The sequence below is a fragment of the Ostrinia nubilalis genome, chromosome 10 (genome assembly GCF_963855985.1).
Source record: "Ostrinia nubilalis chromosome 10, ilOstNubi1.1, whole genome shotgun sequence".
Lineage (NCBI taxonomy): Eukaryota > Metazoa > Arthropoda > Insecta > Lepidoptera > Crambidae > Ostrinia > Ostrinia nubilalis.
Genome location: NC_087097.1, coordinates 14832019 through 14859715, shown reverse-complemented (window position 1 = coordinate 14859715; position 27697 = coordinate 14832019). Strand labels below are relative to the sequence as shown.

Sequence of the window (27697 nt, the reverse complement as noted above, 5' to 3'; positions counted from 1 at the left end):
TATTTTCGAGCAAATAATTTTTATACAGTAGCCAAATGTCGATAGCCAGTATGACGCTCACTGCGGCGCTCTCGCACTGTACAGCGTCTAAATCAAAAACCAATACAGACTCCATTCTACAACTTTACACACGTTATTTATAGACTACTAGGTATATTTTAAAATAAAAATTAAAAATTTAAAAAATACCGAAGTTTTGTAAAATTCGATTTTAAAACTTTACTTCCGGTTTTCTATGTCAACAAAAAAGAAATTTCAAATTTGTGGTAAATAGTAAGAAACACAGTTATTTATTCTCAAAAGTCCAATGGTTAGTTTATTTTTAATCAAATGTAATAATAGCAGTAATAGCTTCTGAAAAATCTATTCCTAAAATTTTACCAATTTTTTGAACGCTCATAAAAAATAAACTAAGCTTCATAAAAAAATTATAATGATGCACATCCATTCAGGTCATATAGCAGTACATTTAATCCAAATATGAACAAAATCCAAAACCTGACTTGATTTTCGCTGTCCGCTTCGCGTGAAATGCCCCTATAGTCGGCCGCAACGCGAATCAATATGCCTGGCCTAGATGATGGTGCAGTGTAAAATTGTCCGCAAGGGTATTTATTTATTTCTTCATCAAGAACTCACTAATAAATGAAACGTTATTGTCTCAGGTACAGACACCTCATCGGCCAGAATCTTATTCATCCGATCGTGGACAGGAAACTGCCCGTAATTGCCGACGAGTATGTGGACATGAACTTTGGAACTGGTAAGAATGGAATCGAAAAAACAATTTAAACTTTAAAATAAAATAAACTGTTTTCTCTTCCATATAATGAGACATTTCTCGTACGCCTTTGGACTTTTGGATGTTGAAGTTTTCTTTGTTCAGTGTATACGTTTTAGCCAAATGACGTCCACTGCTGGGCAATGATTTTTACAACGACCCGTCCTGCGCACTGCCCGCTTCCACTGGGAATTTAAAAATAAACATTTTTAATTAATTTTTTTTTTAATACAAACTTGACAACCAACTTATCGGACAAGTTGGATTCGTTAAATCTACAACGTCCTCAATACGTCTGAAGACCTGACACTAGGAGTAAAAACTATAACCCTCTTTTTTCGCAGTAGGGTAAAAAGCGACAAGTGGCGCCCCTTGAAGAAAGCTTTCAACAATCCAACAGTGAACTGCAAATGGCTGAATAAGTCAAAATATAAAATGTATTGTTTTATTTCAGGTGCCGTGAAAATAACTCCGGCGCACGATCCCAATGACTACGAGATAGGCAAGCGGCACAACCTGCCCTTCATCACCATATTCGACGACGAAGGAAAAATGCTGGACAACTGCGGACCGTTTGAGGTAAGTTTATCTTAAATGGAGTTACTTTTGAACAGAATCTCATTTAACCAGTAGCAAGTTTGGGCAGAATCTGCTATGTAGTTAACTTGTACCCCAAAATCAATTAGGATTCAAAAAGAGCATACACTTTTGTATTGTATGAATTCAAGAACTCAATAAAAAGCTTCACGCAAATGGGTGTGTCGAATATTATGAGTAATGTTTATCCTCAGAATACAGAACAAACCAGAAGGAGTGTTCGATAACATTTCTACGCGGCAACTTGTGTCCAAAATACTTCCCCTCCCGCGCCCCTCTACCCCCTTTAGTGTTACTAGCGCCGTGTGACACCCCCATTTTTGGGGTAAAATTATGTAATTTTTTAAAGAGATGTTAAACAAGTAAAAAATAAGTAAGTGAAATAAGTACACACGGCCAGTGTTAACTATCCATTTCCGTTTTTGCTCTCGCTCTTATCAAATGGTGATTCTTTGCGATAGAACGAGACGACATGACTGGCCATAGGCATAGATAGTACCTACCTACCTATGAATTTAATTTTTACTCCGAAGTACAGATCGCGCCAAACTTCTAGTCCGCTCTGAAGTTGCTTCGCGCAGGGGTACAGTCACGCACCAAATTAAGTTGATTTGCAACACAAAACCTCCACCATAACTATACACTGAGGAACTAATTTTGCAATAGAATATTATAATAATATTAGTTAAATGTTATTATTACATTGTTATTCTCACATTATTTAATATATCTAGGAATAGGCAAAACACAGGTTTTATTCCAAAATAGTTTTATTTAAAAGTTTATAATTGTTTAACACCTTCAACATAGTTTGATAGTGATATTGTTGAGTTGCTTGAACAACTTGCTTGAACAGCACTGTCATCGTCGCCACTATCTGATTCGTTAGAGTCTGTATTTTCACTCTCATCATCGCTCTCCGATTCCGATTCGCTATCGGTCACTTTTATTATAATTTCATCGGTTAATGTATCTATTACGTGATCACTCTTTCTATACTCTTCTTCATTGTTTCGAACTTTGTTGCACAATGCCGTCCACTCTGATTCACCCATAATATTACATTTTTCTCGGACAAGTTCCATGACTTGATTAATATTCCAGCTTATATTTTTCTTCGCTACATAACCCTTCACAGCTGCCCATGCCATTTCTATAGGATTCAAGTCTGGGTGATAGGGTGGAAGCCGTAATACCGTATGTCCACTCTCTCCTAAAATACGGTCAATGAGAAAACGTTTGTTTGCTTCCTTGTTTTTTTTAATGAGTTCGTATAGTTCAGGTTTCAGCATCTCAGGACTGAAAGTAATTCCTTTCTTGGTGAGCCATGTCTGCATGTCAGATTTTTTTGAATTTGAGGTTGGGCAGTGCTCTTCTTCTTTATTATGGTAGGACGCATTGTCAATAACTACAACAGATCTAGAGGGCAGATTTGGGATCAACTGAGTTCGCAACCATTTTTCATAATTAAGAAAATTCATATTGTCATGATAGTCTCCACTCTTTGTCCCCGCCTTAAACATAAGGAGAGCATTAGGTACAAAACCGGTATTTGACCCGGCATGCACAATGACAATACGTTGCCCCTTTGAAATTTTTTTCTTAAGTCCCTCTTTCGAACCATCACCCCAGGCTTTGGAGCTGACATGTGTCGAGTCAACATACGATTCATCTGTATAAATAATCGGCCTTCCATCATCACGGTAACGTTTAATTTTTTGTAGAAAATCTATGCGTTTCAATCGTATATTGGTTTGTTCAATAAGAAGTTTTCTGTTATCCTCCGTTCTTTTCCATTGAAACCCCATGCGTTTTAATATGCGCCGCAGGCTGGTTCCAGAACCTTCGAAATTTATGTCGTCCTTTAACTTTCTTAAAATGCCCTTTACTGTCGGTAACTCTTTTTCGGTAATGTGAAAATTGTGGACGCACCTTTTTATTACCCCTTCGTTAAAACTGTCAATATTAGTTATCTTCTTTTTTCCCGTCCTCTTCTTCCCAGGAGTTCGAAACACAGCAATAAATTCCGATTTGTTAGCTTCTGCATTAATTCTGCGCACTGTTTTCGTTGAAACTCCAGTAGCTTCTGCCACTCTTTTTTGCACGTGCTTGATGTTTATTTTTATGCCTTCGTCCGCTTCTTTTTGCATAAATTTCAAAACATTGTACACAATTTTTCTAGCTTGACGACGTAAAACCGTATTCCGATTAGGCATGTTCAAAATTTTGTTATTAAAGGAACAGCAAAAAAAACGATAACTGAACAACTAAAAAAAAATTGACAACAAAAGAAATTAAAAGTAACAATTAAATAACTGAGCGTGACTGTACTTCACTACGAAAAACGAGCGCGTGTGCTATTCGGAAGAACGTTGAATGCACACTAACGCGCACGCACTGATGATATAGGTGTGGGGGCGGTGAAGTGGGGCGAGCCCTGCCGCCGCCACCTTCAGCCGCTCCCCGCTCATACCCATTTTTTGCTACTGCGACGCGGTTCGCGCTGTGTTAAGAGCGGACTAGAAGTTTGGCGCGATCTGTAACTAAGTGTAAGATGATTATTTATTTCTATTAAATAGTGTAATATATGTACTATATTTTATGTAGGTATAATATGTTATTTAAAAGTCAATTACAAAAGTCGAATATAAATTTTAGAATGCCAAGTAAAACAAAAAAGAAACTTAAGGTTCTTTATTATGTAAACATATCGACAACAAAACATTTGTTTACGGCGCAGTAGTGCTTTTAGTTTAACTTTTCTTGGAGTCAAAAACAGAATCCAAATCAAAAACATCACCAATACTTAAATTTGATTGCGAGGCAACTCTGGCTGTGTATCCTGAAAAAAAATCAGAGTAAGTATGTAAGCAATAATTAATTACTTAAAATTATTATTAAATATACAAATATTGCTGCTGCTGATCTGTTGATACCAATGCCTTACTTTTGAATAAATGGGAAAGTATGAAATTCACGATAGTAATTTATTATCTCCTCATTATTAGGGAGTAATATTATAAATTAATTCAATATATTGAAATCAAATCAAAATCAAAAATATTTATTCAGTTTAGACCACAAGTGGCACTTATAATTTAATTAATCAGGTTGTCATGTCATGGATGAAATTACACTAAAAACTAATTAAAACAAAAAGGATGGGGAAAATATTCCATTATTCTGTGGTAACGCTAACAAAATTAACGCGTGAATTTTTTATAAGTAGACAAATGTAATTCAATATAAAAAAGTAGGGTAAAATATTCCGTTGACCTGTGGCAACACTTACAAAATACAACCGTGATTTTTTTTGAAAATTATTATTTAATTAAAATGAATTGGAAATGTGCTACTTACGGATAAAACATGATCCCATGCACTTTCTTCGTAATTCCAGTAGCATTCTTACATGTTGGAACGGCACAAGACGGCATAATTTAATTATAAAGTGTCAATCTGACGGATATGTAAACAATGCGCGCGCCGGCCATTGACTGATTGCTCTAAAGTCAAAGTAGTGCGATTTGGAGTACTTTATATGAATACACATTTACGCCCGTTGACGGTTTCTGGTTTGTTCCGTATTCTGAGTGTTTATCTGTCAAGTGTTTTAGAGAGAGACACAGTTTATGTTTTAATAGGACACGTTTTGACAGTCAACATTGGCGAAACTAGGATACTTCAATAAAAAATCCAAAAAGCACTCGAAACTACGTTGAACCATAATTGCTTGACCGTCAAACATATGAAACAAAAATTTTAGACAATTTAACCAAATAGAAAAATTAGCTTGATTATTTATTATAATAATTTTCTTCACAGGGCATGAAGCGATTCGACACCCGTCGCAACATCGTCAAGATGCTGGAACAGCTGAAGTTATACCGCAAGACCAAGGACCACGCCATGGTGGTGCCTCTCTGCAGCCGCTCCAAGGATGTAGTGGAACCCATGTTGAAGCCGCAATGGTAAGTGGCAGGTGTAATCACACCTGTGCTTGTCTTGTTTCCATGGAGACATTCTGTTTAGTAGTATACAAACAGGTTTCTGTTTTAATATTAACGTTCACACAGACATCCCGTTTTCAGCGTCCCGCAAAAAACTAATTTCGAATTTGTATTTCGAATTTCAAACACAATTTCACACGACAGTCCAGTTCTGCGTGATACTGCATTACTGGATCTCGCAAAACTGAATTGCCCTAGGAACGAGCCCTAAGTGCATAGTTAGAATAAGTAGGTAGTAAGATAAAGGCGATAACTGGGACTGCCGATTCTAGGGTCGGTAGTTCGATCCCCGTCAACAGCTTAACTATTGTGGTAAATACAAACTTAATATACTTAGCTTATCTGAAGAGGATAACTGTAGGGCAGCGGAGTTGTTCAGGATTGAAAGAAAAATTTCACAAATTCACTTTATTGCTAGGTCTACACAGTTAATGTTAAATACAGCACAAGTGTAAAGGCCGGAGTAAGAATTGCTACTGGGCGCGATGGCACTCAAATACAAACGTTACAACACCAAACGAATGAATGATAAATCTTAATGTTGGAACCCAACAATAACAAGACGGTTTGTAGTGCACAATTTACTCATACTCTTTTAATTAAAAAGAACATATTTAATTGTCATTATTGTGTCTTGTTACAAGTAGTTATTATGCGTTTTAGAAGAATTATAGAGGCAACTAGGGGACAAAATATGGGAACATCATATCGCCCCAATCCGTCTAGCCCGCGTGAGGAGTATAAGCCTCATCCTCTATTTGACTCTAGTAAATTGATGACGACCATGCTCCTGCAGTGTACACTAAATGACCTGATGATGACACGTTCCTTACCCAGGTACGTTCGATGCGACACCATGGCCTCAGAGGCGATCAAAGCCGTCAAGTCAGGCGAGCTGAAGATCATTCCCGATGTCCACGAGAAGACCTGGTACCATTGGATGGAGAACATCAGGGATTGGTGTATCTCCCGCCAGCTGTGGTGGGGACATAGGATCCCCGCGTATAAGGTCACTTTGGCGACCCAGGTAAGCTATTTTGAACTTTTTAGCTAAGGAATATGAGTGATTTTACTATAGAGACACTCAAGCAAGCTTAATACATACGTGACCTGGTACCACTGGATGGAGAACATCAGAGACTGGTGTATCTCCCGCCAGTTGTGGTGGGGTCATAGGATCCCCGCGTATAAGGTCACGTTGGCCACACAGGTGAGCTATTTTGAACTTTTTAGCTAAGGAATATGAGTGATTTTACTATAGAGACACTCAAGCAAACTTAATACATACTTGACCTGGTACCATTGGATGGAGAACATCAGAGATTGGTGTATCTCCCGCCAGTTGTGGTGGGGTCATAGGATCCCCGCGTATAAGGTCACGCTGGCCACCCAGGTAAGCTATTTTGAACTTTTTAGCTAAGGAATATGAGTGATTTTACTATAGACACTCAAGCAAGCTTAATACATACGTGACCTGGTACCACTGGATGGAGAACATCAGAGATTGGTGTATCTCCCGCCAGTTGTGGTGGGGACATAGGATCCCCGCGTATAAGGTCACTTTGGCCACCCAGGTGAGCTATTTTGAACTTTTTAGCTAAAGAATATGAGTGATTTTACTATAGACACTCAAGCAAGCTTAATACATACGTGACCTGGTACCACTGGATGGAGAACATCAGAGATTGGTGTATCTCCCGCCAGTTGTGGTGGGGGCACAGGATACCCGCGTATAAGGTCACTTTGGCCACCCAGGTGAGCTATTTTGAACTTTTTTAGCTAAGGAATATGAATGATTTTACTATAGAGACACTCAAGCAAGCTTAATACATACGTGACCTGGTACCACTGGATGGAGAACATCAGAGACTGGTGCATCTCCCGCCAGTTGTGGTGGGAGCACAGGATACCCGCGTATAAAGTCACGCTGGCCACCCAGGTAAGCTATTTTGAACTTTTTAGCTAAGGAATACGAGTGATTTTACTATAGACACTCAAGCAAGCTTAATACATACGTGACCTGGTACCACTGGATGGAGAACATCAGAGATTGGTGTATCTCCCGCCAGTTGTAGTGGGGACATAGGATCCCCGCGTAGGTATAAGGTCACGTTGGCGACGCAGGTAAGCTATTTTGAACCTTTTCTGTTGACTAATAGAAACCATTTTCAATAAACCTACTCAGACGATCTGACGTGGTACCACTGGATGGAGAACATCCAAGATTAGTTTATCTCACGTCAGCTGTAGGCGGCATAGGATCCCAGCGTATAATGGTCACGCCTGCCACTCAAGTGAGCTTAGTATAGGATTTTAAACCTTTTTTGTCAAATAATAAAAACTATTACTCAATAGAACTGGAAAGTCACGCGATTTCAATTATCTATTTTTAGGTATTTTAGTAATCTAAAAATAAGCCGCTGGCGGATTAGACAATGCCAAAGCTGAGATTCTTTCGCCACTTCTCAGCATAATTGGTAGGTTAAGCTATGATGGAACGCGTTCATGTGGTTTCAAAAAGGGCCTTCATACTAAATTAAATTGTAAGAAAGAAACATGCATATAAAATATCGTTTATTTAAACTGACTATCCCGGCAAGGAGCGCGCCCCAGACGAGGAGACGAAGACGGCGCCGCACGCGCAGTGGCCGCAAGAAGTCAGCACCAGCCGATATCTTCTCTTGAAGTAGTGGTAGGGCAAGCTTTATTGAAAGGTATAAAATTGTCACAAAAAGGGGCTACGTACTATAAAGTGTGAATTTTAATTCGAAAGAAATGTGTAAGATAGGGAAATGATTGCATAATCCTTTATTTGAACCAGGGATGTTATGGATATCCGTAACCGAAACCGATTTAAAAGTTTCGGATTTGTTACTTGTCTGGCATTCCCAGGCACTATCTAATATCACCGCCCGTTTTACCTTCATCATAGGTATCGTCATAGTACATAAATTGGCTATGTGGGTCGCGCAGCATCTTGCTATTTGAATTTTAAATTTTTGAAATTCTAATATTCGTAACCGAAATTATCCGAAACTTTCGGATAATCCGAAATGATTTCATATCCGTAACCCAAACCGGTATAATATTATTCTAATATCCGTAACCGTATCCATAACCGAAAATTCATATCCTTAACATCCCTGATTTGAACTGACTATCCCGGCAAGGAGCGCGCCCCGGACGAGGAGACGAAGACGGCGCCGCGCCGCCGCCGCACGCGCAGCGGCCGCAAGAAGTGCGCGCGCATCCGTGTTTATGTGACGTCACGCGATTTCAATTATCTGTATTGAGGCATTTTAGTAAGAGTAAGACGCTGGCTGGTTAGACAATGCAAAAGCTGAGATTCTTTCGCCACTTCTTAGCACCAGTTGGTAGTTAAGCTATGTCCATGTGAGACCTGAAAAGGGCCTACATACTAAATTCAATTTGAGAGAATTGTAAGAAAGAAACATGCATAGAATATCCTTTATTTAAACTAACTATCCCGGCAAGGAGCGCGCCCCGGACGAGGAGACGAAGACGGCGCCGCGCCGCCGCCGCACGCGCAGCGGCCGCAAGAAGTGCGCGCGCATCCGCGCCCGCCACCACGACGCCGTCGCCGCCGCGCTCTCGCGCTCCACATGCGTACGTCAGCATGCATGCGATGTTGGCATGCATGCGTGTACTGATAGCATACGTGCGTGCGATGTTTGCATGCATGCGTGTATTATGTAGCATACATGCGTGCGCTCCTAATAGGGAATATGCATCGATTTTAAAATATATAAAAGCGAAAGGTCACTGACTGACTGACTGACTCACTCAATCACTCACTCACTCATCACGAAATCTCAAAAACTACAAGTGCTAGGAGTTTCAAATTTTGCATGTGGGTTCCTTTTAGAACGTAGGTACTCACTAAGACAGGGTTTGGCAAAATTCAACCTCTAAGGGGGTAAAACGCGTACGAAGTCGCGGATGACCGCTAGTTATGTATAAATAAACATTTTAGTTAAATCATAGAATTTATGAAAACTAGTTTTTTGAAATCGGACTGGAAACAAAGTTACAAGTGTTTAAACTTTGCATGGAAATAGCTGAGCGTGACGTCTAATGTCACCCGCCCATAGTAACTTGTATGGGACTTGTGTGTCGTTCTAAATGACCAATGACGTCATGTGTAGGTATCTTAAAATTTTTGTTAAAGAAAAGTACTGATTGATTTGATAATGCCAAGGCTACTGAAATTTGAGAAATAAAAAAAACCTTGCATATCCCCTATTTCCATGCCTATACGTACATGCGTGCCTTGTAATCATTCGTGCGTGCACTGGTAGCATACATGCGTGTGTTATTGACATGCATGTGTGTGTTTCTAGAATGCTTTCGTTGTTGGCATAGATGCATACGTTGGTAGCATGCATTCCTTCATTGGTAACACACATTATACATGTGTACAGTACTAGCATACATGCGTGATTTGCAAGCGTCAAAAGCACAGTCATGTATGCGATCTTATGCGTGTATTGTTTGTTAGCATAAAGTGCGCACGTTGTAAACATACATGCATATAAGCATGCTTGGAGTCTTTGGCTAGTTATTGTGCTTTATTTGATCACTTTGTTCTTTTTGGTTGGATTTAAATAGCCTTTGCCTGATGAATAACACACGTGGTGCCTATAATCTCTCATTTTACACCCCATTATTTTGCTAATACGTCCATGTATAATGGTCAAAATTAACATAATTTCTTATAAACCATATCAGAAAACCTTTAAACCGTTCCATTTATAGCAGTGGAAAAAAATAAAGTTATATAAAATTAATTATTTCATAACTCAGGCAAAGGATTCACAGGATTTTGTCAAAATGCAATTTTATACATAGTGTATTGTTTTTGTCGTTCCAGTTGCACTTATGGTTGGTAAATGCACTGTTCAAGTGCGTTTTTGTTGGCAGCTATTGTAGATTGCATTAAGTTTTTTTTTTTATGATTATTGAAACCTTAGTGTGAATGCTGGTAGCACATAAACGTGCCTGTTTATTTACTTTTTATATCTATTTTTATTTATGTTCGTTGTATAGAAAACATTATTTAATAGACTAATGTAAGGTTTTCATTACCAATAGCACAACATCATACCCATCTTATTCAACTTACAGTCAAACTGATTTTAACAAAAGAATACCAAAATTGAGAAGACTTGCAAAACAAAATTGTCATCTAAAGCCCGGTCTGTGAGCACGTAGAATTTTGTCCAATGACCCCTAGCTACCCATCCTTATCGCTCGCGCTTAATTATATTGCTGTCGCGACTGTGCGACTGGCACCCGCAGTGAGTGTGCGAGCCCGATAGCAACATAATTACGCGCTGGGTAGCTTGGGGTCTTTGGACAAAATTCTACGTGCTCACAGACCGGGCTTTAGCCACCATAACAAATATAACGATCAATGTACAAACCACAGCGCCTCAAGCTTAACACCGTGGCTCCAAATCTAGTTGTAGAAGTGCTATTTCGCAATACAAAATAGCCTGTAATGAGACTGTAGACTCTACATGCATTACTGGCTCATAAAGACATTCAGCTATTTGTAAACCCTTTAATAAGGCATGTATTTAAATGATCTTTTTTAATTAGCTAAAATGGCAAATAAAAAAATCTAAATGGTCATCTATTTTAATGATTGATCCTCTTTCTTTGAGACATATAATAAATGAAATCGATCGATATTTTAACCTCTTTTGAACTACGCAAAAAAAATTTGAGATGTAAAAATTATATCTGATCGTTACTTGTTGGTCCTCAAAAATAAGACAAATGAGCACCAAATATTCAATATTGTGATACTTTTTTAAATAATTTGATTTGTATAAATTATTTTTTTGTCTATATCAAATAATCTTCAAAATAATTATGTTATGGTACTTATTTTTACTAAGTTGTAGTCAAAGGATGGAAACTATTTAAAGGCACTTGATGTTCAAAGATTTATTTTTTATTAAAAAAGCATACTTAACACGTTCACACTGCGTTATCGGGTCGAATTGACCTTAGGTGCTGGATGCGTTGCTGCGGGATGGATATATTCGGTCTTTTCAGTAGTACGAAAAATAAATATTGTTTTGCAATTGTTTCGTCAAACACAGTAAATATTTGAAAAAAAAACTTATCAGGTCCTTACGACCCGATGTCGCATTAAAAGTAAAAAAATATCGTTTAGTGCTTTTATCGGGTCTAATCGACCCGTTGACAGATGACTCTATGGTCACTGATCACGGTCGAGATCGGTATACTAAGAGAAAATCACCCTTGCGATTTGAAAAAATAAAAAAAGAGGTAAAAATTATGATGTCAGGTTCAGGGATGCCAGAAGTATAAAATTATTCTACATAGCGCCTCTAGTCCCAAACTAGCTTGTAATTTAAACAAACATGGCAATGTACCATTCTGCTTGCTTATTGGCCGCTAAGCCCTTGGCCAACTCAGTAAACGACAAATGACGGACGATTGTCACTCAACCACAAAGTACCGAGTAAATTAACAGATATTTTTTAATTAAAAATATTAACCAATAATATTTTTAGTTAGATCAAATATATTTTATAGTTAAGTTATACTTAGATCGAAATGTATTTATTAGGTGATCAATATTAAAAGGCAAACTTGATATAAAAATCATCAAATAAATAAAATTAAAGATCAATAACTAAAAAAGAGGATCAAATATTATTTTTGTTTACTAAATATTAAAAGAGTATGTTAAACATAAATATTATGTTACCTTAAATGAAGATCATTCATAATTTATCCGTAGATCAACTAATATAGACCCAAACATTATTAAAAAGATAAAATATAATAAAAAACATCATTTATTTTTAAAAGTGCACATACAAAAAAGATCAATTAGTTTTTAGAGGATCAAATAATATTGTCCCCTTTAATAAGAACTGTAAAAATAGTATAGCAATACATTCCTAAAGCCTTCTAAAGAGCTAACCCACCACATCTCTTGTGTATTCAACTCTCACCTTTATTCCCACAGCAAAAAGACGAACTCATCCTAACCCTTAACCCCACAGAAAAAAGACGAAGACTTCTGGATATCAGCGCACTCAGAGGAAGAAGCTCGTATCAAGGCAGCGAACAAATACCAGGTGCCGGCCGACCACATCACCCTGGCGAGAGATGAGGATGTCCTGGATACCTGGTTCTCGTCCGGACTGTTCCCGTTCTCGATATTCGGGTGGCCTGACCAGACTGAGGATTTACAGGTGAGGTCTACTAACCAATAGAAAAACATGTTTTTGTGAGATACTCTTATGCTTCAACCACACCAATGCGTGCAGATCGCTATGGCCGGCGCGATAATAGGGAAATGACACGTCACGTGAACCAGTCCTGGATCAGTCAATAGGCCGTATAGGCCGCGGCCTAGGGGCGGCAGATTTCAGATGACGCTTACTCGATTTCAGAAGATAAAAGTTAAATAAAGATCCAACCCCACCCTAGCCTGCGGGCGGCAAAACTGTAAATCCGCCACTGGCGTGAACTGGTCGCGCGACCTGTCATTGGCCTTTGATCGCACCGGCGATGGCGATCTGCACGCGTTGGTGTGGTTGAAGCTTTATCATTCCAGGTGCACAACAAAGCACAGTAAGCGTAGGGCAAAGGCCTCAGCCCAACTGTGGGTTGCCACACGGGCTTAATGTGGGCTAATGGGCCGAGACTGAGAGGAGCCTCTCCTTAAGGATTCCCTTGATTCGATTCCCAGAACATGCAAATTAGTTCTAGATATGATTAGAATATTGCAGGCTTGAAACTTGTCTGAAAATAAACATGATTCCCTGTTTTGATAGCATTTCAATCCTTCATTTTAATTGAACGATGTCATATACCTAGATAGATACCTGATAACCCACAGATGGAAGGAATATCTTGTTGTCTTCTTTTTATAGGCGTTCTACCCTGGAACACTGCTGGAAACTGGACACGACATCTTATTCTTCTGGGTGGCAAGAATGGTGTTCTTCGGTCAACGACTTCTAGGAAAACTACCTTTCAAGTAAGATATACTTCTACTGAAAGCCTGCCTTTAAAGTGGCATATTGCATAAATAAACTTTGCTCCGTCTCTTGTTTTCATTATAGTGAATATATATCATGCTGGCAAGTTAATCTTTGAATGATATCTATGTCCACACCGGACGATTCACTATGTTCTGCTCGCGTATTGTTCAATGGGACTTAAGGGTGTTTTAATATCGTGCAGATTTAATATTACGGACGCGGGATTGCCGCGCAAAATACACACTATGGCCCAGACAACACGGTGAAACGCAATAGCAACGAAACTGCAACTTCTAGTTACTTTTGAGTTGCATTATTAAGTTTGTGCCATAAATTCCGTTGAGAGACCACACATGACGCGACCAGTTTGAAACCGGTTTGACCGTTTGCGTTTCACCGTGTGTTCTGGGCCTCACGTGCCTCTACACGTGTTCAGATTGTCCGGTGTCGACCACGCTATGAATACACGATCTAGAATACGATCGAAGATTCCCTTTTCCAGAGAAATCTACCTCCACCCAATGGTGCGAGACGCGCACGGCCGCAAGATGTCCAAATCGCTGGGCAACGTCATCGACCCAGTGGACGTGGTGCGCGGAGTGACGCTCGAGCAGTTGCACGCGCAACTTGCGGACTCCAACCTGGACCCCAAGGAGGTGGAGCGGGCCAAGTCTGGCCAGAAGCAGGACTATCCCAACGGGATACCGGAGTGCGGGACCGATGCGCTGAGGTAAGGTTTAGGACATGCCCACGAATTTAAGCCCCGCCCGCGCCCATTTCTCTGTCCCTTCCTGTCTCTTTCTCTCTTTCCCCACCCATCTCTCACTCGCCCCAATAAGTGGGGAAGTCTCGCTCCTTCTGCCCCCTCCCCCTCTCTCTCTTCTCTCACCCTTTTTCTTACTCTCTCCCTTTATCTTTTTCTCTCTTCCCTCTCTTTCTTTCTCTCCCCTCTCTTTCTCTCTCTTCCCTCTCTTTCTTTCTCTCCCCTCTCTTTCCCTCTCTGTCTCTCTATCCCCCTCTATCTCTCTCCCTCTCTTTCCCTCTCCTCTCTCGTACCTTGAAAGCCGCAAGAAGTCCAGTCGCTGGGCAACGTCATCGATCCAGTGGACGTGGTGCGCGGAGTGACGCTCGAGCAGTTGCACGCGCAACTTGCGGACTCCAACCTGGACCCCAAGGAGGTGGAGCGGGCCAAGTCTGGCCAGAAGCAGGACTATCCCAACGGGATACCGGAGTGCGGGACCGACGCGCTGAGGTAAGGTATAGTTTAGGAGACGCCCACGAATTAATCCGCGGCCATTTTGTTTAATTCCGTTTTTCTCCCCCCTTCCTCTGTCTCTTTCTCTCTTTCCACACATGTAAAGAAGTCTCGCTCTTCCTCTCCTCTTCCCCTCTCTTTGTCCTTCTCTCTCCTCTCTCTCTTCCTGTCTCTTCTTTTTCTCTCCCCCCTCTCTTTTTCCCACTCTTTCTCTCCCTCTCTTTCTTTCTCACCTCTCACTTCCCCTCTCTTTTTGTCTCCCCTTTCTCTTTCCCTCTCTTTCTTACTCTCCCCCTCTCTCTCTTCTCCCCCCCCCCCCCCTCCCGCTCGCTTTATCTTCCCCTCTCTTTCTCTCTCTTCCTCTAACTTTCTCTCTGTACCTCCTCTCTCTCCCCCTCTCTTTCTCCTGTCTCTTTCCCTCTCCTCTCTCTCGTGTCTTGAGAGCCGCAAGATGTCCGCGTCGCTCGGCAACGTCATCGACCCAGTGGACGTGGTGCGCGGAGTGACGCTCGAGCAGTTGCACGCGCAACTCGCGGACTCCAACCTGGACCCCAAGGAGGTGGAGCGGGCCAAGTCTGGGCAGAAGCAGGACTATCCTAACGGGATACCGGAGTGCGGGACCGATGCGCTGAGGTAAAGTTCAGGACACGCCCACGAATGGAGAAGTCCCGCCGATTTTATTTTACTCCCTTTTCTTTCTATCCTCTTTCTTGTCTCTTTCTCTCTCCCCCAACTAATCTCTCACACGCTCCCACGTGTGGGAAAGTCTCGTTCTTCCTCTCCCCCTCCCCTCTCTTTCTTCTCCTCCCGCTATCTCCGTCTCTTTATCTCTACCTCTCTCATTATTTCTCCCTCTTTCTCTCTCTCTCTCCCTCTATTTTTCCCTCTCTCTCTCCCTTTCTCTCTCCTCTCGTTCTCTCTCTCCCTTCTTTTTTATATCCCCATCTCTTCTTCTCTTTCCCTTTCTCTCCCTCTTTCTCTCTCTTTCTTTTTTCACCTCTATATCCCTCTCTTTCTCTCTCCCCTCTCTCTTTCTCTCTCGCTCTCTGTTCTCTTTCGTATCTTGAGAGCTGCAAGAAGTCCAGTCGCTGGACAACGTCATCGACCCAGTGGACGTGGTGCGCGGAGTGACGCTCGAGCAGTTGCACGCGCAACTTGCGGACTCCAACCTGGACCCCAAGGAGGTGGAGCGGGCCAAGTCTGGCCAGAAGCAGGACTATCCCAACGGGATACCGGAGTGCGGGACCGATGCGCTGAGGTAAGGTTCAGGACACGCTCGCGAATTTAAGCGCGGCCATTTTGTATTATTCGATTTTTTCTTTCCCCCACCTCTTGTCTGTCTTTTCTCTCTCCCCACTCTCTCTCTTTCTCTTCCCCACCCATCTCGCACACGCTTCCTTTAGTGGAGAAGTCTCTCTTTTTCTCTCCCCCTCTCTTTCTCACTCTCCTCTCTCTCTCTTTGTCACTTCCCTCTCTCTTTCTCTTTCCCACTCTCTCTCCTCTTTTCTCTTTCTCTCTGGCGCCACCCCTCTCTGCCTCTTCTCTTTCTCTCTCGCGCCACCCCTCTCTCCCTTTTCTCTTTCTCTCTGGCGCCACCCCTCTCTCCCTTTTCTCTTTCTCTCTGGCGCCACCCCTCTCTCCCTTTTCTCTTTCTCTCTGGCGCCACCCCTCTCTCCCTCTTCTCTTTCTCTCTGGCGCCACCCCTCTCTCCCTTTTCTCTTTCTCTCTGGCGCCACCCCTCTCTCCCTTTTCTCTTTCTCTCTGGCGCCACCCCTCTCTCCCTTTTCTCTTTCTCTCTGGCGCCACCCCTCTCTCCCTTTTCTCTTTCTCTCTCGCGCCACCCCTCTCTCCCTTTTCTCTTTCTCTCTCGCGCCACCCCTCTCTCCCTTTTCTCTTTCTCTCTGGCGCCACCCCTCTCTCCCTTTTCTCTTTCTCTCTGGCGCCACCCCTCTCTCCCTTTTCTCTTTCTCTCTGGCGCCACCCCTCTCTCCCTTTTCTCTTTCTCTCTGGCGCCACCCCTCTCTCCCTTTTCTCTTTCTCTCTGGCGCCACCCCTCTCTCCCTCTTCTCTTTCTCTCTCGCGTCATCGACCCAGTGGACGTGGTGGGCGGAGTGACGCTCGAGCAGTTGCACGCGCAACTCGCGGACTCCAACCTGGACCCCAAGGAGGTGGAGCGGGCCAAGTCTGGCCAGAAGCAGGACTAACCCAACGGGATACCGGAGTGCGGGACTGATGCGCTGAGGTAAAACTAGATCACCACGCCCACGAATGGGGAAACCACACCCACTGTGTTTAAATCCCTCTTTTCTCTGTCCCTCTCTCACCAGCTTAGCTCGCGAACTCGAACCTGGATCTGAAGGTTAAGGTAATGTGTAATTATTATTGTGTTTAACTCTTATGAGTGTCTCCCGAGTTTTTTACGCCACGTCTTTTAGCACCAGCTGACATGATGTCCCGAAATGGTGGTAGGGTAAGCTATATTTGGGGCATGATAATTTGCTTTGAAAGGAGCCACGCCTACAAGTGGAAAAGCCACGCCCATTTCATTCAAATCCCTCTTTTTCGTATTCTCTCTTCCCTCTATGTTCCCCTCTCTCTTTCCCTCTTTACCTATACATCACTCCCCCTCTTTCTTTCTCTACCTTTCTCTTATGTTTCTAATTAAGAAATCAAGATGAAGGTCAAATACACGCATTATCCCTCTGCTTTTCTTCCACAGGTTCGCCCTGTGCGCGATGACGCAAGGCCGTGACCTGAACCTGGACATCCTGCGTGTTCAAGGCTACCGCTTCTTCTGCAACAAGCTGTGGAACGCCGCCAAGTTTGCGCTCATGTACTTCCCCAAAGACACCGTTTATGAGGTCAGTAAGAACAGCTTTCCAAGATCGCGTTTATGTACTTAAGGACACCGTTTATGGGATCAGTAAGAAGGTAGTGTCGGCCCCCACTAGATAGACCGACGATCTGGTGAATATCGTGGGAAGTACCTGGATAGGGGCAACACAGGACCGGTCGTTGAAGAAACCCTTGGGAGAGCCCTTTGTCCAGCAGTGGACATAATTTGGCTGAAACGAACGAACGAACAAAAAGATTAAGTAAAGGGCTATCGTTTCTTCTGCAACAAGCTGTGAAACGCCGCCAAGTTTGCGCTCATGTACTTCCCCAAGGACACTGTCTATCAGGTCAGTAAGAACAGCTTTCCAAGATCGCGCTTATGTACTTCCTGTAGGACACTATGAGGTTTAGTGAGTAGGTTTAATAAATGCCAGAAAATGTTTACCCCACTTTCATCTTTTTTACGAGAAAAGGTACAAGTACGTTTCCTGATGATGGTCAGCTAAATGCTGCAGGATCTCTTATTATCCGCGTCCATAGACTTCAAGCCTAAAATATTACTTAAATTGCTAGGACCATAGAAAGGTTGCTATCAATGGTACTCGGTCTATTATTTTCCAAGATTGACAATCAACTTTGGGAAAGTTAATTTCATAGCGATAAGACAACCTAAGTCCCTGACCTAAGTCTCTTTTGTGTATTTTCTTTTCTAGTTTTATGTAGTGTACAATTTTATTGCAAAATCGCCGCTATTACAACTGTATAAGTTGACACAGCCTAGCTTAATGTGCTGTCGTCCGTACAATAAAGTATTTATCTTCCCCAGGTCCACACACCAAATGTACCAGCCAACCTGGCCCCAATGGACCGGTGGATGTTGTCCAAACTGGCCCTCGCCGTGCAGAAGGCGAACGCCGGCTTCCAAGCATACGACTTCCCGTCAGCCACTACTCATTGTTATAACCTGTGGCTGTACGACCTTTGCGATGTTTATTTGGTGAGTTTTTGTGTCTATTAAAGTATAATAAGGTACGCCTTAGTGCTTTAGGGACACATTGTATTATGTTGACTTTGCAATATTGTATTTCATGCGAGTCGCATTCTGGCAACTGGTGATACAGTTGTGACAGTAAGGTGTTACAGTGCAAAAACTAATTAGCTGCAATTTTTACCACAATTAAGTTTTATTACCAATCTATTCGTCTAATCAAATCCGTTATTTAGACATCAGTTATTTGGCGCAAGTACACTATGCGGAAAATTAACCGAAACGAAGCGCTAGATCCCACACCGAAGTATGGGCGACTCACGGGTGGGGGAAAGAGAAAGTAACCGAAATGGTGTTCACACTATTACGTCTCGGCCAATTTCCCACATAGTGTACCTGCTCCGACTGTTTTGTTATTTCTACTAACTACTCCATAGAAGACTGAAGTTCTTGTTATACTATCAATATGCATATAGAATCAGGCCCATTTTTAATAATAACAGCACGTTAACACGTATTATTCCAAATCTGGCTCGAAGGACCATGTTTTTTTGGAAAATATTTTTATAAACTAACAAGTAAAATCATAACATTTTAGTATTGATTTGGGAAATCGAAAGAGCCTACTCATCTGACGTTTAATAATGGTGAAATCTTAAAATTCGCGATTGACTTATCGAAAATCTTTTTGTTAACCCTCAGGAGTACCTAAAACCAGTGTTCGCGCAAGGCACCGAAGAACAGAAGGCGGCGGCCAGGCGTACTCTCTACACCACCCTGGACTACGGCCTCAAGCTGCTCAGTCCATTCATGCCGTTCGTCACCGAGGAGCTGTTCCAACGATTGCCGAGGAAGGATACGTCATGCCCGTCTATTTGCGTGGCCAGCTATCCCACGGTAAGGGCAGACCAGTGGGATATTTATCTTTGACCCATGTGGAATCAATAAAACCAATCTTTTCTATAAAATTGTAGCACATTTATGTCATAGTTAAGAACAATTGGTTTACCTAGTTTCTCGTACATAATTTCGTCCCCTATAGTGTATGATGTCTAATATATTTTAATCGGACTAACCCACTAGCTCCGATAGTAAGAGCAAACCGATAGAACTTCAACAAAAAAAATGTATAACAAATCTTATTACTATCCCATATTAGTCTACATATTTAGGCATAAATCTGTAAGATGTCTATGAGATATTTTTATGTACAAACAACTCCAATAATGTAAAGAATGATCAAAATCCGTCTATTAATTTTTACGCATAAATTTTCACAAACTGCCAAAATTTCCTCTGTCAACTGTTTTTATATCAACCACATGTAAATTACCCTTCATTCCTCAGGAATCCGACGCGCCCTGGCGGTCTGAAGCCATCGAGGCGGACGTGGAGACAGTCCTCAAGATGGTGCACCTGATCCGCTCCTCGCGGTCCGAGTACAACCTGGCCAACAAGCAGAAGACCACCGCGCACCTCATCATAGCGGAAGACTTGAAGGGAGACCATTTAAGGGCATTGTTCAGGTATGTGCAGTTGATAACACAGCAGATTATGCATTTTGATAGAACTATAGCAATTGTTTAACCACGATACCACATTATTTAAAACCCCGATCTATGACGTCAGAGCGTCAAAGCGTACAAATAGCAACCTTTCCGCGAAAGTACCTCATGTTGACTTCTGCGAAATAAAGTACCTAGTAAACCAACCGGCACTTGTTGATATTGCCCAAAATTGTTGTATATGACCCTATAGCATGCCCTAGCCATATTTTGGACGATTTATATGCCCTGAAGTGTCTCTTATACTTATAAAGAAAAAATAACTGCGTCACTCTACCACTACTATTTCACTTGTGCTTGTGAACTACATTTTAACGAAGCAACGAAACGTTTTTCTTTTACAGGAACTTGCAGTCATTGGCGTACAGTGAACTGAGCGATGAGAAGCCTCCGACTGGGTGCTCCATTCTGACTGTATCTGATAAAATTGAAGTGCATTTAGTGCTCAAGGTAATTCAGATTTCATTTCCAATCTTACATGAGTATTTCTCAAAAAAAATGTACGTAACGAAACGGTAGTAACGAAATAGTAAGGCCATAAGGCTTGTTATACATTGGCGAAATATTGTGAATGCTCTTCATTTATTCAATTCGAAATATTTGTAAGTATGCACCCAAATACGGGGTAATATTAAGGAGTTAGAAATAAAATAAGGGGGTAATCATTCATACTATTTTAATAAAATTATTTTTGTTCCATCATGTTTATCCATTTTGAGTCGTTCTCTGTAAGCTTTTTGCCTTTCGGCATTGGTTTTTGGCGGCATTCCTAAAAAAACAAAAGAAGTAATCACATAAAAACGTAATCTAAATGATTTGATATTTTTTTGCTGGTGGCACTTCTGTAAAGCAGATAGTATCCAATCCTTTTGTTATTAACGCTCTATATTTTTTGAAATTAATTAAGTAGTGAATGTTACTATGCTTAGTCAGGTAATAACAGTATACACTCAGCATTATGTTGTACTTTTTCGTAACGTAACGAAATTCGCAAAAAACGTAACGAAATATTAGACAAAATGAGATCAGAAACAAGTATTTTTTTGATAAAATTTGTTACAGCAAATATAAAAGCTTACTAAATGTTCGTACCACACGTATTACAAAAAATGGTTAAATGAAGACTTACCGTTCTATATAAAATCGCTGATTTTACTGCCTGTTACGAAAAAGTAATCCCACAAAACACACACGTTTTCACAAATTTTCGCGATAGATGTTATGGCGGAGACGTCAGGCCAACAGCCATTCAGAGTGCAGCTATTGTTGTCCGTGTAAAATAAATACGGAATTGTTCAGAAACCATGGGAAAGTAGAAATAAATCGTAACTAAAGAGTAAATAACGAAATAGTAAATGAGAGCGACTCATTTTGTTTTTTTGCTTTAAATTGCCAATTCATTATGACACCCCATAGAAAATCAATTTGATACAGAAACTGCGATTACTGTAGAACGATAATACAAAGAAATTTACAATAATTTAGTTACGTATCGCATTTTATGAAACAAAAATACATGAAAAAGCTAGGGTGGCAAACAGGTTTTTGTATGAAAGGTAAAAAAGGACTATTTTTAAAATATCTAAATATTTGGTAATAAGTAGGATTATAGCTATAATTCTTCGTTATCTTAAAGATTAATATTCATCCTTCAAAATTATGTGTGTGTTTTTTTTGTGTGATGATTTATAAATATAACACTTTTGAACTGTTTCAAAGCACACTTTTTTTTTCAAAATGTACATTTTTTTTGAGAAATACTCACATAAATATCGTAGCCTTTATTTTTCCAATATAAAACTAATGAGGGCTATCGTTTTTATACTTAACTGTTGGCACCCCTGGCGATTGACAGGACCTTACTCTACAGTGGCGCCAAAGTCAAAGTCAAAGTCAAAATTTCTTTATTTGTTTGGACTAATAAATAGTTCTTACAAATCGTCATTTTGCTCTTAAGAGCGTTGTCACATTTTTCATGCAGAAATCGAGAATTTGGCAGATTTCGAAATGATTTTAGTCATATAATTTATTGTTATAGCTTCTTTTGACTTATATCATCGTAATAATCATACGTTTTTACGGAATGTCTATTGACAAAATCTCGTTCAAATTGGATTTTTGCCTACGAAAACAGCGAATTTCGAAAGCCCGATTTCCAGGTAACTCGCGAAGGCACAACTTTGAACTAATATTACAACAAATTTATTGCTAAGTAAGAAGATTGAATGTATTCATTAGAATAAGCATACCCTGAAGAAGAAAGTGTATTGAGAAAATTTTGATGTTTAATTCATTAAAATGCATTTTTATCATGTCTAAGATAGTCAAAATTCGAGAAAATTACTGCAAGAAAACAGGTCACATCTCATAATCTAAAAGTCATTTGGCAACATAAACTACTTTATACTTAAGAAGAAACATAGTACTATTATTGTGTGAAAAAGAAAAAATATCTATCTTCAATCTTCAAATGAAAAATTAATTTGAAAATACTATAAAATCGGGTGCATCAAATGGCATAAATCAGTCGTGCTTTGGCACTCGTAGACGCCGGGTCTATGTCAGTTGACTGCCCACTGACGTTTATGCGTCACGCGTGATTTTTTCGTAAATTGTAGTATGATTGAGTACTTTTGATCCGCAAGTATTTTTAATTTATTTGTTTAGGTAAATCGGACTTGTAATTTCTTTCTTTTCAAACTTTTTATTATTTTACTTACAGAATATGGGTAGAATAGATAAAAGATATTATTATGGTATCTGTTTGGTCAGGAAAAAATAAATGACTAATAAAAATTTTAACAGGGTGTCAAAACATTAGTCTATGCTATTGTGTTTCTACCAACATAAAATATACTCTTCCTTACTAATAAAAGTTGAATAACGTCTGTATGGTCACACAACGCTTCGTCATGTTTTTCCGAAAGTTCAATTACTGACGACTGAATGAAAGAAATTGGTGCGTAACTATTCATCTGATATTAAACGTTTAGTAATAAAGGGGTAGGTCAGGTAAATGGCAAATCCACCAGCGGTCGCTCGATGACACTTAGACAAATAGTTTTATAAAACGTCAATTAAGTTGGTTAGGTATTTGTATTGTAGATACTTATATACAAATAAACGTATAAAATGAGTTTGTTTTTAAAAGTATAGGTACAGGGTGGAAACGATAAGTGATTTCACTCGATTTTTAATTATACAAGATATCGAGAAACTGATTACTGTTCCTGTAAGTGCTTCATGAGCTCTTTAAAACAATAACAATAAATAGGTCAAAGAATAAACTGGATCTATGCGAAAATTCAATGTTTCCGAATTTCATACTAAATGTATGCCGCCAGCCATACCTACCATATTAGAAGTGTTAATTTTTTAAATTTAATTTTTTAATTGAGTAATATACAGGGTGTTTGGTAAATGGGTATATGAGCCGACACAAGCCCATGTTAACATGGGCATATAAATGGTAAAGTGAAGTCAGAAAATTTATATCTTAAAGGACATCATCCATTTTGGTCCAAAATCAAAAGTGCCGGCCAAAAAATAAAAGTGCTGTATTCTGATAGAATACGTCCGCCTTAGCATTTATTACTATGGCACCAAAGCTGTAGCACCACTGTGCATCGTAGTATTTGAGTTCTAAAAATATATGAAACGACTGACTTTGATCTCAAATACTACGACGCACAGTGGTGCTACAGCTTTGGTGTCATAATAACAAATGCTAAGGCGGACGTATTCTATCAGAATACAGCACTTTTTTTTTTATTGGCCGACATTTTTGATTTTGAACAAAAAATGTATGAATCGTCGATGAATTTTAGATCTCAAATACTCGACGCACAGTGGTGCTACAGCTTTGGTGCCATAGTAACAAATGCTAAGGCGGACGTATTCTGTCAGAATACAGCACTTTTTTTTTATTTGCCGACACTTTTGATTTTGAACAAAAATGTATGAATAGTCGATGACTTTTAGATCTCAAATACTCGACGCACAGTGGAGCTACGGCTTTGGTGCCATAGTAACAAATGCTAAGGCAGACGTATTCTGTCAGAATACAGCACTTTTTTTTGTTGGCCGGCACTTTTGATTTTGGACCAAAAATATATGAAACGTGGATGATGTCCTTTAATAATTTTAATTTTCATACAAACTGGATTTTTAAAAATTTATTTTGTATGAAAATTTAAAAAATTTAAATGATGATATCAATTTTCTGACTTCACCATACCATTTATATGCCCATGTTAACATGGGCTAGTGTCGGCTCATATACCCATTTACCTAACACCCTGTATAATAATCAAACAACAAACTCGTAAATTGCATTCTTATTTAAACTATTTACGCAAAACATGATTTTAGGTTTAACTTGCTACAATATCATCAAGAGATACTAATTAATAAATACTAAATAAAAAGATAAAGGGGACGGCATTAAGGCACTCAGAATTCTCAGAAACCATTGATTTCGTGTTTGTTTGTAACTGTATTAAATGTATGAAAGCTGGAAATATAGGTTTTTTGAATAGATTCAGTTCGTTCTTAAACAATGATATAATTATTGATGCCGTTTGCTAGGTCTCATGAAGCACGTTTTCAGTAAGTAACCATTTGTTCGACATCTTGTATACCTACTATAAGAAATATTCGAGTGAGATCACTTATCGATTATTTTCGTCATCCTTATTTTTATTAAATTTAATTAAAATACACTAAGGCTGAGATGCACCACCTAACTTTGACCCTAACTGACAATAACCGGTGTTTTATGTTAGACAGATTTTTGACATCCAAAATTTTGATGACGGTGCGCAACACGGCCTAACAAATGTATCGTAGACAGTACTTTTTATTTTCTTCATAAATCTTTATTTTCTTTGACATCTGGAGTTGTAAAATCTTGCAACTTAAAATTTACTTACTTCCCGTTTTCCCATTGAGCTGAAATTTTGCATGTCTACACAGGCATGCAAAATTTCGTTTCATTTCGCACTAAATAATTTAATTTACACGTGTTTTCATGCGATGGCCAAGTCAATATATTTATGTAAAACGTTAATGATTTACTGGACTGGACTTGGTATTACATGGATCTCACAACTTTTTACCGTAGAACAACTGAGTAGTGAGACTTGGTTTTTTGACAAGTATTGTTTTTGGGATAACTGTTTAAAAACACGATTAGATAAATTTTGCTCTATGGATAAAAATCTTAAAGTTACCTCTGATTTTTTAGCATTATACGACCGTGGTTTATAATAATAAATTCTATAAAATCACAATGATATCAGTATTTACCTCTTTGATTTCCTGACTTGTTTAGATTTACAAAAACTAAATATTTATTATTAACTTTAGATAATAATTTGAATGGCGCTTACGATGTTTAGTTACGAGCTCTTTGATGGACACAGATATTATAGATAACGTTTAAAAAAATTGCACGCTCGTTTTCATACATTTCATTCTATTTATTTAACCTATCCATATTTATGTGCGGAAACGTCACAAAATCAGAATAATTATATTTTAATTTTTCCATCCCGCATCATAAAAACTAAAAAGTCAAAAAGTAAAATTTAAATAGTAAATATTTTTCATAAACAAGCTTTTGATGCTGTAAAAAGAATAAAATAAAACATAAATTCTTTCAAACCCATCAACTTATTACTTTACTCAATTTAAAGATTAAAAACTTGTCGCGGGATTTACTAGTGTAAAAAATACATTAATTACGTAACTTGATTTTGCTAAAAGTCTGATCTGAGAAAAAATCAAATAGGTAAATTATACATTATTTCTTTATTATTATGTATGATGTACTACTGTCTTAGGTACGATACAACTACGGCTTAAGATCGTTTAGTCGACGCAGCGTTGAAATTGTACAGATAAATGCAGTTTGCGCACTCACTACGCGACGTCAAGCAATAAAAACCTAAAATTCGAACGCCAACTTTTTGCTACAACGCTCTTAAGGAGCCTCTACATGTCTCATAATCTTTTTACCCTACCAGCGCTTCGAGACCAACATTTGGCAAGTGCTGAGAAGAAGCGCCGCAACAAACTCAGTCACCACTGTCTGCCGGTTAATATAAATAAATAGAAATAGTAGTAGTAGGTACATTCGATTCTGGAGCAGTTCACTGAATTTACCATGCATTCTTGTATGGTGTATCTTATAAGAATGGGTATACAAGATTGCGTGGTATAAACAAGGTAGTGACGTGCTAATATCTAGACTTACATATTAAGATACTAGTAGAAATGACTCGCATACATAAATTTGAATAACTTGGATTGACCAGTCCCCGAAAGCAGCGCCTGTTCACAGACATGACGAGTGAACCAGCCATCGCTTCACTCGACCATATTAGAGGGAATGTAACGACCCGCCTCACTACGCCACCACCCCAGAGACATTTTAGTGAGAATGACAATTCCAAGTTATCTCTTTAAAATAAAAAACTAATAATAAAGCTAAGTAACAGTCCAGATTGAGAAGCATCTTGATGAGTGCAAATGCGATAATCCTCCTACCACTTTAGCGTCACCAGTTGGTGCCACTGTCTTCACTACTAGCAAGTGACAGGACCTTACTCTACAGTGGCGCTAACTGGTGAGCACTAAAACGATAGCCCTCATTGCAATGTTTTTTTCTCCAGGGCCTCATCGATCCTCAGAAAGAGATAGCGAAACTGGAGAAGAAGAAGGAAGCTCTGTCACAAATTATAAGCAAGCTACAGCAGGCAATAGCGGCAGACGACTACACTACTAAAGTACCAGTGGACGTACAAAATCTTAACTCTGAGAAGCTCGCTCAATCCCAAGGAGAAATAGAAAGGCTACAAGCGGCGATGGAAACCCTAAAACTTATGTAATGCTGAAACCGGACTTGAAATGTATGAAACCGTGATATTAGCACTCAACTTTTGTTATGATGAATTTTTCCAATCAATTTTGAACTTTGACGGTAGTGACCGTAAAGTTAGAAATCGAATGAGGAAATTTTAAAGTTTGTAGGTTGTTCTGTTTGTAACCTCAGTTATTTTAGAAATTTCTAAGGCTGGGTTGCACCACCTAACTTTAACGGTAATAATAACGATAACCGGTGCGTTTTGTATACAGTTTGACAGATTTTTGACGTTTGTTAAAAGTAAAGTAAGATGGTGTAACCCAGTCTAAGAGTACGTATAATGTTATTTGTGGTAGGTCAAAGTGCTAGAAGATATTCTATTGCACAGAAATGTGCGTTGTATTTTTTTTTCTTTATTATATGTCATAGTCTTATTAGTATAATAATACCTCTTTAGTTTTACCGAAAAGTATTTTATACGTATATTTTCGATAGTTGTAAGAATTATTACAAATATGACTACCGAGTACCTCTGTATTCTAAAGTGTATGATAGCACTAAGATTTAAGTATGATATTTATTTATCAATAAATTATCATAACTTTCATATGTTTCTCGTCTGATGTTCGCGAAAACAAGTTTCAATATAAGAAAAGTCAGGTTTTTTTAAGACTGCCTCTACCTGAATATTACCGTCTACAAGGGTGTTAATTTATTTCTTTTTGCAATAAAATCGCTTTTAAATAA

At 39.4% G+C, this 27697-nt stretch overlaps 1 protein-coding gene and 1 long non-coding RNA gene across 2 annotated transcripts in view; one reads left to right on the top strand and one right to left on the bottom strand.

Moving 5' to 3' along the window:
- LOC135075464 (valine--tRNA ligase) overlaps positions 1-27697 on the top strand; it is a 39646-nt gene extending 11949 nt beyond the window's left edge. Inside the window, exons 8-22 of the mRNA XM_063969904.1 lie at positions 666-763; positions 1236-1360; positions 5204-5349; positions 6226-6415; positions 8559-8648; positions 8884-9015; positions 12456-12647; positions 13332-13438; positions 13945-14172; positions 17417-17558; positions 18359-18529; positions 19223-19417; positions 19868-20046; positions 20430-20535; positions 26760-27697. Coding sequence (XP_063825974.1) covers positions 666-763; positions 1236-1360; positions 5204-5349; positions 6226-6415; positions 8559-8648; positions 8884-9015; positions 12456-12647; positions 13332-13438; positions 13945-14172; positions 17417-17558; positions 18359-18529; positions 19223-19417; positions 19868-20046; positions 20430-20535; positions 26760-26975 — 2317 coding nt within the window. The 3' untranslated portion in view covers positions 26976-27697. The remainder of the gene's footprint in view (positions 1-665; positions 764-1235; positions 1361-5203; positions 5350-6225; positions 6416-8558; positions 8649-8883; positions 9016-12455; positions 12648-13331; positions 13439-13944; positions 14173-17416; positions 17559-18358; positions 18530-19222; positions 19418-19867; positions 20047-20429; positions 20536-26759) is intronic.
- On the bottom strand, positions 4058-4970 carry LOC135075621 (uncharacterized). Its single transcript, XR_010258072.1, has 2 exons — positions 4739-4970; positions 4058-4220 (listed from the first exon to the last, which is right to left on the bottom strand). It is a non-coding gene; the product is annotated as an uncharacterized LOC135075621 (long non-coding RNA).